The sequence below is a fragment of the Bombina bombina genome, chromosome 4 (assembly GCF_027579735.1).
Source record: "Bombina bombina isolate aBomBom1 chromosome 4, aBomBom1.pri, whole genome shotgun sequence".
Taxonomy (NCBI): domain Eukaryota; kingdom Metazoa; phylum Chordata; class Amphibia; order Anura; family Bombinatoridae; genus Bombina; species Bombina bombina.
In genome coordinates this window covers 930123751-930140210 of record NC_069502.1, presented here as the reverse complement: position 1 = coordinate 930140210, position 16460 = coordinate 930123751, and the positions used below count along the sequence as shown (strand labels likewise).

At 41.3% G+C, this 16460-nt stretch overlaps 1 protein-coding gene across 1 annotated transcript in view; it reads left to right on the top strand.

Moving 5' to 3' along the window:
- MTHFD1L (methylenetetrahydrofolate dehydrogenase (NADP+ dependent) 1 like) overlaps positions 1–16460 on the top strand; it is a 1099716-nt gene that overhangs the window by 213949 nt on the left and 869307 nt on the right. The window contains exon 9 of the mRNA XM_053711891.1: positions 8397–8443. Coding sequence (XP_053567866.1) covers positions 8397–8443 — 47 coding nt within the window. The remainder of the gene's footprint in view (positions 1–8396; positions 8444–16460) is intronic.

The window sequence follows — 16460 nt, the reverse complement described above, 5'->3', positions numbered from 1 at the left end:
TTTTTTTCTGCTATCAGGGTTAGTTATCCTTTGCTAATGGGAGCAATCCTTTGCTAAAATTGTGTTTTTTACAAAGATTTGATGCTATAACTTTTCAGTTTATTAATTTTCAACTGTCATAACTTTTTCTGTGCTTCTTATAGGCACAGTACGTTTTCATATTATAGTAAATTACTTGAAAAGTATTTCCAAGTTGCTAGTTTATTTGCTAGTGTGTTAAACATGTCTGATTCAGAGGAAGATATCTGTGCTATATGTGCTAAAGCCAAAGTGGAGCCCAATAGAAATTTATGTACTAACTGTATTGATGCTACTTTAAATAAAAGTCAATCTGTACAAATTGAACATATTTCACCAAACAACGAGGGGAGAGTTATGCCGACTAACTCGCCTCACGTGTCAGTACCTGCATCTCCCGCTCGGGAGGTGCGTGATATTGTAGCGCCGAGTACATCTGGGCGGCCATTACAAATCACATTACAGGATATGGCTACTGTTATGACTGAAGTTTTGGCTAAATTACCAGAACTAAGAGGTAAGCGTGATCACTCTGGGGTGAGAACAGAGTGCGCTGATAATATTAGGGCCATGTCAGACACTGCGTCACAATTTGCAGAACATGAGGACGGAGAGCTTCATTCTGCGGGTGACGGTTCTGATCCAAACAAACTGGATTCAGATATTTCAAATTTTAAATTTAAGCTGGAAAACCTCCATGTATTACTAGGGGAGGTGTTAGCGGCTCTGAATGATTGTAACACAGTTGCAATACCAGAGAAAATGTGTAGGTTGGATAAATATTTTGCGGTACCGGCGAGTACTGACGTTTTTCCTATACCTAAGAGACTTACTGAAATTGTTACTAAGGAGTGGGATAGACCCGGTGTGCCGTTCTCACCCCCTCCGATATTTAGAAAGATGTTTCCAATAGACGCCACCACACGGGACTTATGGCAAACGGTCCCTAAGGTGGAGGGAGCAGTTTCTACTTTAGCTAAGCGTACCACTATCCCGGTGGAGGATAGCTGTGCCTTTTCAGATCCAATGGATAAAAAGTTAGAGGGTTACCTTAAGAAAATGTTTGTTCAACAAGGTTTTATATTGCAACCTCTTGCATGCATTGCGCCTGTCACGGCTGCAGCAGCATTTTGGTTTGAGTCTCTGGAAGAGACACTTGAATCAGCTCCATTAGATGAGATTACACACAAGCTTAAAGCCCTTAAGTTAGCTAACTCATTTATTTCAGATGCCGTAGTACATTTAACTAAACTTACGGCTAAGAATTCCGCATTCGCCATTCAGGCACGCAGAGCACTGTGGCTAAAATCCTGGTCAGCTGACGTTACTTCTAAATCTAAATTGCTTAATATACCTTTCAAAGGGCAGACCTTATTCGGGCCCGGGTTGAAAGAAATTATCGCTGACATTACAGGAGGTAAAGGCCATGCCCTGCCTCAAGACAGAGCCAAACCTAAGGCTAGACAGTCTAATTTTCGTTCCTTTCGTAATTTCAAAGCAGGAGCAGCATCAACTTCCTCTGCACCAAAACAGGAAGGAGCTGTTGCTCGCTACAGACAAGGCTGGAGACCTAACCAGTCCTGGAACAAGGGCAAGCAGGCCAGGAAACCTGCTGCTGCCCCTAAGACAGCATGAATCGAGGGCCCCCGATCCGGGAACGGATCTAGTGGGGGGCAGACTTTCTCTCTTCGCCCAGGCTTGGGCAAGAGATGTCCAGGATCCCTGGGCGTTAGAGATCATATCTCAGGGATACCTTCTAGACTTCAAATTCTCTCCCCCAAGAGGGAGATTTCATCTGTCAAGGTTGTCAACAAACCAAATAAAGAAAGAGGCGTTTCTACGCTGCGTACAAGATCTTTTATTAATGGGAGTGATCCATCCGGTTCCGCGGTCGGAACAAGGACAAGGGTTTTACTCAAATCTGTGGTTCCCAAAAAAGAGGGAACTTTCAGGCCAATCTTGGATTAAAGATCCTAAACAAATTCCTAAGAGTTCCATCATTCAAAATGGAAACTATTCGGACAATTTTACCCATGATCCAAAAGGGTCAGTACATGACCACAGTGGATTTAAAGGATGCTTACCTTCACATACCGATTCACAAAGATCATTACCGGTATCTAAGGTTTGCCTTTCTAGACAGGCATTACCAGTTTGTAGCTCTTCCATTCGGATTGGCTACGGCTCCGAGAATCTTCACAAAGGTTCTGGGTGCTCTTCTGGCGGTACTAAGACCGCGAGGAATTGCGGTAGCTCCGTACCTAGACGACATTCTGATACAAGCTTCAAGCTTTCAAACTGCCAAGTCTCATACAGAGTTAGTACTGGCATTTCTAAGGTCGCATGGATGGAAGGTGAACGAAAAGAAGAGTTCTCTCTTTCCACTCACAAGAGTTCCCTTCTTGGAGACTCTTATAGATTCTGTAGAAATGAAGATTTACCTGACAGAAGACAGGTTAACAAAGCTTCAAAATGCATGCCGTGTCCTTCATTCCATTCAACACCCGTCAGTAGCTCAATGCATGGAGGTGATCGGCTTAATGGTAGCAGCAATGGACATAGTACCCTTTGCACGTCTACATCTCAGACCGCTGCAATTGTGCATGCTAAGTCAGTGGAATGGGGATTACTCAGACTTGTCCCCTACTCTGAATCTGGATCAAGAGACCAGAAATTCTCTTCTATGGTGGCTTTCTCGGCCACATCTGTCCAGGGGGATGCCATTCAGCAGGCCGGACTGGACAATTGTAACAACAGACGCCAGCCTACTAGGTTGGGGCGCTGTCTGGAATTCTCTGAAGGCTCAGGGACAATGGAATCAGGAGGAGAGTCTCCTACCAATAAACATTCTGGAATTGAGAGCAGTTCTCAATGCCCTTCTGGCTTGGCCCCAGTTAACAACTCGGGGGTTCATCAGGTTTCAGTCGGACAACATCACGACTGTAGCTTACATCAACCATCAGGGAGGGACAAGAAGCTCCCTAGCAATGATGGAAGTATCAAAGATAATTCGCTGGGCAGAGTCTCACTCTTGCCACCTGTCAGCAATCCACATCCCGGGAGTGGAGAACTGGGAGGCGGATTTCTTAAGTCGTCAGACTTTTCATCCGGGGGAGTGGGAACTTCATCCGGAGGTCTTTGCCCAAATACTTCGACGTTGGGGCAAACCAGAGATAGATCTCATGGCGTCTCGACAGAACGCCAAGCTTCCTCGTTACGGGTCCAGATCCAGGGATCCGGGAGCGGTTCTGATAGATGCTTTGACAGCACCTTGGACCTTCGGGATGGCTTATGTGTTTCCACCCTTCCCGATGCTTCCTCGATTGATTGCCAGAATCAAACAGGAGAGAGCATCAGTGATTCTAATAGCGCCTGCATGGCCACGCAGGACTTGGTATGCAGATCTAGTGGACATGTCATCCTGTCCACCTTGGTCGCTACCTCTGAAACAGGACCTTCTGATCCAGGGTCCCTTCAAACATCAAAATCTAATTTCTCTGAAGCTGACTGCTTGGAAATTGAACGCTTGATTTTATCAAAACGTGGTTTTTCTGAGTCAGTTATTGATACCTTAATACAGGCTAGGAAGCCTGTTACCAGAAAGATTTACCATAAGATATGGCGCAAATACTTATATTGGTGCGAATCCAAGAGTTACTCATGGAGTAAGGTTAGGATTCCGAGGATATTGTCTTTTCTACAAGAAGGTTTAGAAAAGGGTTTATCCGCTAGTTCCTTAAAGGGACAGATTTCAGCTCTGTCCATTCTTTTACACAAACGTCTGTCAGAAGTTCCGGACGTTCAAGCTTTTTGTCAGGCTTTAGCTAGGATCAAGCCTGTGTTTAAAACTGTTGCTCCACCATGGAGTTTGAACTTAGTTCTTAATGTTTTACAGGGGGTTCCGTTTGAACCCCTTCATTCCATTGATATCAAGTTGTTATCTTGGAAAGTTCTGTTTTTAATGGCGATTTCCTCGGCTCGAAGAGTCTCTGAGTTATCTGCCTTACATTGTGATTCTCCTTATCTGATTTTTCATTCAGACAAGGTAGTTCTGCGTACTAAACCTGGGTTCCTACCTAAGGTGGTCACTAACAGGAATATCAATCAAGAGATTGTGGTTACATCTTTGTGTCCTAATCCTTCTTCGAAAAAGGAACGTCTGCTACACAATCTAGATGTATTCCGTGCCCTGAAATTTTATCTACAGGCAACTAAGGATTTTCGACAAACGTCTTCCCTGTTTGTCGTTTATTCTGGTCAGAGGAGAGGTCAAAAAGCTTCGGCTACCTCTCTCTCCTTTTGGCTTCGTAGCATAATACGGTTAGCCTATGAGACTGCTGGACAGCAGCCTCCTGAAAGAATTACAGCACATTCTACTAGAGCTGTGGCTTCCACTTGGGCCTTTAAGAATGAGGCTTCTGTTGAACAGATTTGCAAGGCTGCAACTTGGTCTTCTCTTCATACTTTTTCCAAATTTTACAAATTTGACACTTTTGCTTCTTCGGAGGCTGTTTTTGGGAGAAAGGTTCTTCAGGCAGTGGTTCCTTCCGTATAAAGAGCCTGTCTGTCCCTCCCGTCATCCGTGTACTTTAGCTTTGGTATTGGTATCCCATAAGTAATGGATGATCCGTGGACTGGATACACTTAACAAGAGAAAACATAATTTATGCTTACCTGATAAATTTATTTCTCTTGTAGTGTATCCAGTCCACGGCCCGCCCTGTCACTTTAAGGCAGGTAATTTTTCCATTAAACTACAGTCACCACTGTACCCTATGGTTTTCCTTTCTCTGCATGTTTTCGGTCGAATGACTGGTAATGGCAGTTAGGGGAGGAGCTATATAGCAGCTCTGCTGGGTGAATCCTCTTGCACTTCCTGTTGGGGAGGAGTTAATATCCCATAAGTAATGGATGATCCGTGGACTGGATACACTACAAGAGAAATAAATTTATCAGGTAAGCATAAATTATGTTATTCTGTACATAAATGTGATGTTTAACACATATGTGCAAATTCTAAAAAAGCACCATATACAGTGATAGCTAATTATTTATAAAACAAAACTAGATTTGGCAACAAAATATAACATAATTTATCATATGGTTTTTCAAAAAAGGAGAATAGAGAACAAAGATAAAACATGAGAATGTCTCTCCGTGATTTGAAAAAAACCTCTGAATAATTTCTCAATAATTTCTTGATAATTTAGAGAAGAAAATGCTGCCAAACACTTGGACTAATTCTACAGAATTCAGAATTCAAAGAAATTTAAGACAAATTCAAATACAAAAGAAATTAGTCACCTGAAGCTATTACATAATTCAAAGAGATACGATACTCTGTAATAATATGTAATATATGCACAAAATTATTATTGAAATTGATGGCATAAGCAAGAAAAAATGGAAATGGGATTTTGAGAATGTGTGTTAATGGATATGGGAATTTATACTAATATGAAAATATATGTACTGACATCCATTAACCAAAAACAACTTATGACAACTAATGGGTCTAGTCCACAAAGTATCTCATATCCCACTCTAAGTTCATACCTAAAGGTGACCTGGTCTTTAGCTTGTAGATCCAGTATAACTCTTTTCTATCTAGGATCTTACATATATCACCCCCCCGGTAAGGGGTTCTCGCTACATCTATGACCTTGATTTTTAATTTTGGTATGTTTGTAAGATGAAATAGATTAAAATGGTTGGCAACTGCCGAGTCCTTATTGTAATTTTTAATATCCCTGAGATGTTCTCTTGCCCGATCTCTGAGGGTTCTACTCGACTGACCTACATATTGTATTCCACAAAGCTGGCAGTCCAAAAGGTAAACTATATAATCTGTGAGGCATGTTGCATGGAAGTTGATTTCAAAGGAATCACCAGTAACCTTACTAGAAAAACTTTTAGTAAAGTCCATGTTTTCACAAGTTATACAGTTTGACAAGTGAGCCCTAAAGTTACCTGTGCCTCTAAGCCAATTACTATTTGATTGGGTATTAGATTTAACTAAACTCGGTGATAGCTTAGTGGCTAATGTAGGTGGTTTCCTAGCAACAAATCTACACTCTTTTATGTATGGCTGCAGAATCTCATCACCCTTGAGTATGTGTAAATGTTTTCTAATAATAGCACCTATAGAATTATACTCAGGAGAGAACTGTGTGGAGAATACAACACTACAGTCATCCAAAAATTCTCTATTGTTTCTTTTATCCTTTCTAATATTGATGTCATTACTTTTCAAAGTTGTATTGATTAGACTGCCACTTGTTGTGGTATTGTCTAACTTTGAAGGTTGTTCTACAGGATTGGGTTTCCAATCCCTGATCTCTTCAAATGTTTTAAATAGATCCTTTTTATTGTACCCCCTAGCTACCAATCTAGAAATGAGCTCTCTGCCACATTTATTGTAATTATCTGTAGTACTAGCATTACGTCTGAGCCTAATAAATTGGCTTCTTGGAATGGATTTCACTAAATGTGGGGGATGACATGAAGTAGCATGAAGGATTGTGTTACCCGCTGGCACTTTGCTATTTCCAAACCACTTTTTTTCAAAATTAGCGCTAGTTACATTGGAACACAGATATCTTTCAGGAATCCCTGAATATAAAAGTATTGATCTAGGCCAATTTTGGTATATTTCATGCCACCATTTCACTGCCAAATGCGATCAAATAAAAAAAAAATTGTTCACTTTTTCCATAAATTTTTTCACAAACTTTAGGTTTCTCACTGAAATTATTTACAAACAACTTGTGCAATTATGGCATAAATAGTTGTAAATGCTTCTCTAGGATCCCCTTTGTTCAGAAATAGCAGACAGATATGGCTTTGGCGTTGCTTTTTGGTAATTAGAAGGCCGCTAAATGCCGCTGCGCACCAAATGTGTATTATGCCCAGCAGTGAAGGGGTTAATTAGGGAGCTTGTAGGGTTAATTTTAGCTGTAGTGCAGTAGACAACCCAAAGTATTGATCTAGGCCCATTTTGGTATATTTCATGCCACCATTTCACCGCCAAATGCGATCAAATAAAAATTGTTCACTTTTTCACAAACTTTAGGTTTCTTACTGAAATTATTTACAAACAACTTGTGCAATTATGGCACAAATGGTTGTAAATGCTTCTCTGGGATCCCCTTTGTTCAGAAATAGCATATATGGCTTTGGTGTTGCTTTTTGGTAATTAGAAGGCCGCTAATTACAAAAATAAAATAATATATATATATATATATATATATATATATATATTTACCCTTTTCTGTAGTGCAGCTCTGCCCCCCCCAAAAGACCAACCCCCCACACCCTCCCAGATCACTTACATTGTATATTTATGAATTCCCTCCCCCCTCTCTCCCACTTATAACAACTAAATTGTTCCATAGTGTAATGGTTCCCACCCGCTCCCTCCCCATGCACGCGCCCGCCGGCCGTCCCCGGCTATCCTGTCCCCTCTTACAGCAGTAATCCATTGATGGCCTCCCACCCGCCTCCCACATCTGCTCCCACCCACCAACGATTGCGGCTATCGATGTCCGGTGCAGAGAGGGCCACAAAGGTGTGTCTCTCTGCATCGGATGGGTAAGAGAGGTTATTGCAGGATGCCTCGATTATCGAGGCATCACTGCAATAACCGGAAAGCGGCTGGAAGCGATCAGGATCGCTTCCACTGCTTTCCAAGACCAACGACGTATGGGGTACATCCTCGGTCATTAAGTGTGTTTTTTTTGTTTGAGGACGTACCCCATATGTCGTCGTTGTTTAAGGGTTTAAAGGGATAGGAAACTCAAAATTAAACTTGCAAGAATCAGAGCATTTAATTTAAAGACCCTTTTAAAATCCACTTCTTTTTTTCAAATATGTATGTATAAATATGGTATCCATCGTTGTGCAGGATATGTGCATATTAATTGTCTAGTGGGAGTAAGCTGGTGATTGGTACCTGTATACTTTTGTGTATCATGATTGGCTAACTAGATGTGTTAAGCTAGCTGCCATTAGTGCAATGCTGTTTCTTCAGCAAAGGATAATAAGAGAAGGAAGCAAATTTTAAAATAAAAGTAAATTTTGAAAGTTGTTGTTCTATCCGAATCATAAATTATTTTTTGGGCGTCTCCTGTCCCTTTTTAAAGGGACATGAAAGTCAAAATTAAACTTTCATAATTCAGATAAAGCATGTTGGAACTGAATCACGGAAATGTAATTTCGACTTTCACATGTCCCTTTTAAGAGGTACCAGTTATCAGTTTAACCAAAAAATAATCTTAGAATCTATTTGCTAAAATCAGCATACAAAGACCAAAAAAAATTTTTGTATCGAAAAGATAAGACATTTTTATGTTTATATGTACTTATTTGTTATTTTGTAGGTGGAGCTGCAGGAGGTGGTTATGCTCAGGTCATCCCTATGGAAGAGGTAAAAATAATGAAAAAACATTGAAACCATGAAAAACAATCTTCTCAATCTTCTGCATTTATGAATTTTGTTTACATACTACACAAAATAGTTTGTTTTCGACTTTAACCATTGTCGGAAAGCATGACAAATCCCGGGGGCCACAGCTATCATTTTGTAAAATCCTACATATGTCTGTCTATATATTTCCTTCTATTGGCAGTGAGAGTCCACAAGAACATTCATAAATTATGGGAATTACTCGACCTGGCCACCAGGAGGAGGCAAAGACACCCCAAACAAAGCTATAAATAATCCTCCCACTTCCCCTACCTGCAGTAGTTCTTTGCATCGTATCATGGAGGTAGGCAGAGAGAGGTTCTTTCACTTTGTCTTAGCCCGTCATCCTCCAAGGAGAAATTGTTGCATATCTTCACGCTACTACAGAGTTTCGTCAGTCATCTACCTTCATCATCCTGTACACTGGTAAGCGCAGGGGGCAGAAGTCTTCAACAGTTTCTCTTTCCTTTTGGTTACAAAGTCTGATTCACATGTCTTATGAGGAAGCGGGTCTGGAGTCCCCTTCATGAATCCCAGCACATTCTTCTTGTGAGGTATCTACGTCTTGGGCTTTCAAGAATTAGGCCCCAGTTAAACAGATTTGCAAGGCTGCAACTTGGTCCTCATTACACACTTTCACAAAGTTCTATAAATTTGATGGTTTTGCCTGAGCGGAGGTATCTTTTGGGAAAAGGGTTCTGCAAGCGGTGGTGCCTAGCAACTAGGACTGACTTAAAGGGATACTGAACCCAAAAAATGTCTTTCATAATTCAGATAGATCATGCAATTTTAAGCAACTTTCTAATTTACTCCTATTAACTTTTCCTCATTCTCTTGGTATCTTTATTTGAAAAAGCAGGAATGTAAACTTCTGAGCCGGCCCATCTTTGGTTCAGCACCTGGGTACTGCTTGCTGATTGGTGGCTAAATGCAGCCACCAATCAGCAAGTGCTATCCAGGGTGCTGAGCCAAAAATGGGCTTGCTCGTAAGCTTACATTCCTGCTTTTCAAATAAAGATACCAAGAGAATGAAGAAATTTTGATAATAGGAGTAAATTAGAAAGTTGTCTAAAATTGCATGCTCTATCTGAATTGTGAAAGGAAAAAAATTGGGTTCAGAACCCTTTTAACTACCTTTCCCTCCCCAACATTTGTGAACTCCACAGCTTTGGGTATTGGTTTCCCATAGATTATAAATGTTCTCAAGGACTCGCTGCCAATAGAAGGAAAATTAACATTCATGCTTACCTGATAAATTAACTTCCTTCTTGGCAGTGACAGTCCATGACCCTGCCCTAATGCAGCATGTGTAGTGGCGACAGTTGTTGGCACCTCTGTACCCCTTGTATTTCTCTTCACTTTTCCTTAACCTCAGCTTGATCCTAAAGTGAGTCAAAACAAAGATCGCTGCAGGGCAAAATCAAGAAGCAGCAGCTCTCATACTTTTGTCATATCATGCAAGCTAATCCCTTGAAAACAACATTAATGCTTGGCAAAGACGTCAAAGAACACACTGGCTGGGCATAATCAAGGCCGGCACGAACATGCCCATAACATAATTGAAAGAAGGGGTCAAAGATTATAATGCGTGCAGAATATTGATCCATAAAGTGCCAAGGTTTTTTCCTCCCTGGGTCCCTAAACTACAGTCTCACAAGCATGCCTTCAGCCAATCACACTGAGATTCAAACACAGGTGACTCAGGACTTTTGTACAAAACACGGTAATGGACTGCACACTCAAACCAGACTGGGTACAGATCCCATGCCCCTGCAAAACTCACAGCCCTGGGTGCTCATCAGCACTCAGACAGCTGAACAGCTTTACGTGACTTAGGCAGCTAACCCCAAACAAGCCTGGGGGTAAAGCCCATAGGGAATAATAAAACAAAATTACCACAACACATAGAATGTCTGGCACTCTCTTGCAAGCACACAGTAGATTAAAAACAAAATGGAAGAGTTAGTTACAGCATTTGGCGAAATGGTGACAATGCCAAGGTCTTCTCCTCCCTGGGCCCCTAACCTAGCCACGCAATGCATGCTTTCAACCAAATACACTGAGATACAAACAAGGGTAGTACAGGACCTTTGTACGAAACACAGTAATGGACTGCACAATCAATCCAGACTATGTATACATTCCATGCCCTTGCAAAACTCGCAGCCCTGGGTGCTCACCAGCAACACAGCTGCACAGCTTTCAGTGACCCCAGCCAAGTCTTGTTGCAAACCCATAGGATAAATTGCAAAACAAAATTAACACATCACATAAAAAGTCTGGAAACTCCCCCCCCCCCCCATGGGCTTTGTGGAGATATATATATATATATATATATATATATATATATATATATATTGTGTGTGTGTTACTTACCATAGCCAGTATTAAGAAAAATGAACCAATATTAAAAATGTTCAATTTTTTTTGCACAATTTATCATTAGATACATTTGTGTTAATTATGCAATTAATTTGTGCTTTGGATAGCAGAAAATTATAAAATATTTGAAGATATTACACTGCCCCCACCCTGCTAATTTATAATGGCTGGATTAAACACCTTGTTCAAGTTAAGTTTTGTTGTAGTAATGTTCCTCTGAATGTCTCCCCTTCCTTAGGTCTATATGTTATATTCAGCTTTGTGACACACAGAGTAACCTTTTTTTTCATCCCATTTGTGTTGTGTTTTGGTAAAAATCTGTTTTCCTTCTTAATATGAGAAAAGTCCACGGCTTCATTAATTTTTTGTGGGAATACAGAACCTGGCCACCAGGAGGAGGCAGACACCCCGGCCAAAGGTTTAAATACTTCCCCCACTCCCCTCACCCCCCCGTCATTCTTTGTCTTTCATCACAGGAGGACGGCAGAGAAGTGTCGGAATATTTGGTGTAGTCCCTTTTGGAGGGTAGTACCCTTCGGTATGGGACTGGAGTTTTAAGTAGTCTTATCAGCCTCTGTGAGAGCATTGATGAATGTTGGAGTCTGGAGATGCAGGAAGAGTCTTTCTGCGAAACCATCCAGACTCATGTTAACAGCTCCTAAGCAATCAGTGTTGACGAGTTTCTCAGCCTGCTTCCCTCACTCAAGTCCATGTTAGGTGCGATGCTACAAGACTGTCAAACTTGAGAGGCTGTGTGTGTGTTCTACGGCGGTGATTCCGGTAAGATCGTTTCATTTTATATTCATATGATAACGCAAGAAGACAGGGTCACAGTGTGACTCCTTTTATCTGTATGGAATCAAAGTGTAATATCTCCAGAAGGGGATTATTGAACAGGGGGGGATTTACGCATAATTTGCTTTATTATTATGTTTTATGCTGCAAAATGTGTGAGATGAGGCTCAGGCAGATGTTGGAACATTCAGGTTTTACTTTAGTTTTTGGATAACTACGCGGCCTGTTAGGTTTGGCGCGCTTATTCCAGGAGCAGGGGCGGTCCTGCATGGCACACCACGTGATCGGGTGTGGTCTCATTGATTTTCTCTTTCCTGACCGTGCGGTTTACAGGAGACTAAACGGTTTCTCTGTTGGGCATGGGTCATAGGAGGTGGTGAGTACCCCAGCCATTCCGGATATAAAGGTGCCATTTATCTTTGTCTATAATCTATCTTGAAAGTGCAAGCTATGGAGGACTCTGATACGTTAGAGGGTACTCCCTCTTTACCTAAATCTAATACCTGTGTTTATTGTGAGGAAGCTACGGTATACCCACCTGCTCAATTATGTTCAACATGCCTTGATAAAGTACTTATATCTAAGAAAACCAAGATGTTTTGTACCACTGAGCCGTCCACCTCTGAGGGGTCTCCGTCCCATGAGGTGCGTTCCCTGCTTTCATCTCCTATTACACATGCAGCTTCCCATTGCACTGCTAATCCTCCTTTGGGAGGGGCCATCTTACCGCCAGACTTTACTGAACAGCTACAAACGGCAGTGTCTGCAGCCTTCAGTGCTTTATCTCACTCTGCTAAGCGCAAGGTCAAATATTGCTATCCTTCCCAGGGGTCATCTACCAACTTGTTGGATTTATCTGATACTAGATTATCCGCTGACGAGGACGCCTCTGATACTTCAAAGGATGCTCTTTCTGGGTCGGAATCTGCTGCCTCTAAACCTCCGGACTTTAGATTTAGGATCTAGCATTTATTCTTTCTGTTAAAAGAAGTGTTGGCTGCTTTGGAGGTTTCAAAACCAAAATTACCAGAGGAACCTGATATTCCTAAGCTTGATAAGGTTTATGAGGACAGGGTGGTGCCACAGACTTTCCCGGTTCCCGTAAAGATGGCAAATATTAAGAATGAATGGGAGAGACTTGGATCTTTTTCCCCTTCTTCTTCCTTTAAGAAATTGTTCCCGGTTCCAGACTCTCAACTAGAGTTGTGGGGTTCCGTCCCTAAGGTGGATGGAGTTATCTTCACGCTTGCTAAGCGCACTACTCTCCCGCTTGAGGATAGTTCGTCGTTTAAGGAGCCCATGGATATGAAGCTAGAAACTCTATTAAGAAAGATGTTTCAGCACACAGGGTATTTGTTTCAACCTTTAGCGGTGGTTGCTGCGGTGGCTGGAGCCGCCACCTATTGATGCGACTCTCTATCAGAGATGATCGAGGTGGAAACTCCTCTTGACAAGATCCAGGAAAGAATTAAGGCCTTGAGAGTAGATAATTATTTTCTTTTATCTGCGATGCCAATATGTTTGCAGAGATTTGCAACAGATGGGGGGACGACGGAGATAGATCTCATGGCGTCCAGACTCAATACCAAGCTACCCAGTTACGGGTTGCGGTCCAGGGATTCTCAGGCAGAGCTGATAGATGCATTAGCAGTGCCTTGGAGGTTCAGCCTAGTTTACATTTTTCCACCGTTACCACTTCTCGCTCGGGAAGTGGCCCACATCAATCAGGAGCAAGCTTCAGCTATTCTAATTGCTCCATCGTGGCTGCGAAGGATGTGGTTTGCGGACCTGGTGGGAATGTTATCATCTCCTCCATGGAGGTTACCTTGTCGCAGTGATCTGCTGAACAGGGTCCTTTTGTTCATCAGAATCTAAATTCTCTGAGGCTGATTGCGTGGAGATTGAACGCTTAGTCCTAGCCAAGAGAGGTTTTTCTGAGAGAGTGATTGATACTTTCATTCAAGCTAGAAAGCTGGTCACCCGTCACATCTATCATAAGGTGTGGAGGACCTACTTATTCTGGTGTGAAGAGCGTGGATTCCACTGGCATAAGGTCAAGGTGTCCAGGATTCTTTCCTTTCTCCAAGATGGTTTGGAGAAGGGACTTGCCACAAATTCCTTAAAGGGACAGATTTCGTCTCTATCTGTGTTGTTGCACAAGAGGCTCGCTGAGCTTCCTGATGTACAGTCCTTTGTTCAGGCTCTGTCTAGAATCAGGCCTGTGTTTAAACCTACCGCTCCTCCTTGGAGCTTAAATCTAGTTCTTAAAGTTTTGCAGAGGACTCCGTTTGAGCCTATGCATTCGATTGACATTAAATTACTGCCGTGGAAGGTCCTTTTTTTCTACTGGCTATTGCTTCGGCATCTCTGAGATGGTGGCCTTGCAATGTGAGCCTCCTTACCTGTTTTTTTTCATGCTGATAAGGCTGTTCTTTGTACTGGGTTGGGTTTTCTCCATAAGGTTGTATCTGATTGCAACATAAATCAGGAGATTGTGGTTCCTTCCTTGTGTCCCAATCCTCCTCCTTTGAAGGAACGATTACTTCATAATGTGGATGTGGTTTGGACTTTGAAATTCTATCTTCAGGCTACAAAGGAATTTAGACAGACTTTGTCCTTGTTTGTAGTCTATTCTGGGAAGCGTAGAGGGCAGAAGGCTTCTTCCACTTCCCTATCTTTTTGGTTGAGGAGCATTATTCGCTTTGCATATGAATCAACGGGACATAAGCCTCCTCAGAGGATTACGGCTCATTCAACTAGAGCTGTGGCTTCGTCTTGGGCCTTCAAGAATGAGGCCTCTATGGAGCAGATTTGTAGGGAGGCTACCTGGTCCTCCTTACATACCTTTTAAAAATTTTACAAATTTGACGTTTTTGCTTCGACTGAAGCAGCTTTTGGGAGAAAGGTTTTGCAGGCTGTGGTGCCCTCAGAATAGGGTCCGCCTCTCTTTACCCTCCTGTTTTATATTCAGTGTCTCCTAGAGCTTGGATATATGTTTCCTACAAGTAATGAATGAAACCGTGGACTCTCTTCATATTAAGAAGGAAAACATAAATTATGCTTACCAGATAATTTCCTTTCCTTCTGTATGAGGAGTCTCCACGGCCCCCGCCTGTTTTCTTCATTGGGCGGACCTAAATTGTTGTTGTTCTTCTGGCACCTTTTTATATCCTGATATTTCACCTACTGTAGGTATTTAAAAGCCTTTGGCTGGGGTGTCTTTGCCTCCTCCTGGTAGCCAGGTTCTGTATTCCCACAAGTAATGAATGAAGCTGTGGACTCTCCTCACACAGAAGGAAAGGAAATTATCTGGTAAGCATAATTTATGTTGTTCATGCCTTTTTGTTGGAATGAATTATTCTGTTGGTTGTTTGGTATCAGACCTCATTTGTTGACTAATGATTCTGACCATCTAATATAACTTGGTTATAGTCCTTAGGTTTACATTTTTCATTCCTTATCCTACAACCTTTTTGGAAATGTGCATCCACATCACACTGCTTAATGTACTTTCCATTTCCAATTTATATATGCATTAAAATAAAATCTTTCTTGTTATGTTGGGGGTGTTGTTTGTTTTTCTTGCTGCCCTTTTTGAAGCAAATGTGTATATAAACTCATATCCTTTGTAAAGAGAGTAAAAAAAATTGACTTTTATAAATAAAGCTTGTTTTGTGTGGGATGTTTGGAATATCATTTGTGCTGTTTCCATATCAGCACCACAGGTTTTGCTAGTTATAGGGTTGCTAGTGCTAAAATTACAGGCTCTTCACAAATTAGAGCATATTTTCCCCACTTTAATGGCCCTTTTAATGGTGGAACAATAACATTTATTGTTGTAGATTAGAGAGAGATTCTTCAAGCTCAGGTTTTCTTTCGCCCAAAAGAAACCTCAGCTGTGGCAAAAATATAAAATTTGTAAAAATTTGGACAAAGTATGCAGAGAAGACAAAGTTGCAGCCTTGCAAATCTGTTCCACAGAACCTCAAATACAGGACTTGTCAAATCTCAGGAGCCAGACTTGAAGGCTAACTTTTTGGACGATTCTTTGGGCAAATTTTTAAGTATGAAATAATGCGTCTAAAAAGTCGCAAGCATATTCGTGACAGATCGCGTAAAGTAAAAACATAAAATTCACAGATAATTTAAAACAAACCTGAGTCTTGTTACGTGCAAAGTGAAGGAAAGTTCTGTTGCAGAACTTTATTCACTTTATTTATTAATCATGTGGTATACACTATTTTTGTAACAGTAAATCGTAATAATTATTCATCCTATTAAGAGATTAATGTTATCACATGATGTAAGTGCGGGAATTAAAGGGATGGTAAGGTCAGAAATGTTATCATCCTTAAATAAAAATGTATCGTTATTGAAAAATAATTGTAAATACCTCTTGCTGCGCGTTATTTGTGGTTCTGCAGCTATTCCGTTGTCAAAATATGCTAATTTCCAAACCCACCGTGAGGCTAATTTGCATTAGCCAATCACGGTGTGCAACCCCAGTTCTCCTTTTACTTATTTTCCAGGTTCAGTGTGGGTAGCCAACGCATGCACAGTGTATGCCATCAATGTAACGCATGCGCATCCATTTCTTCTTTTTTTCTGTCCGTTACGTCAGCGTTGTGATACACATGTGACCGCAGTCATTCTATGTAGCTGACATATGCGCATCATCAAGACAGGCGATCTATTGAATCCTCCTTTTATTTAATGGTATATCTAAAATAACGCTTCTTGTAAAACACTTTTTATTCTTGTGCAAATAAATTCAATATGTGCGGCAATATGTTGAGTATAA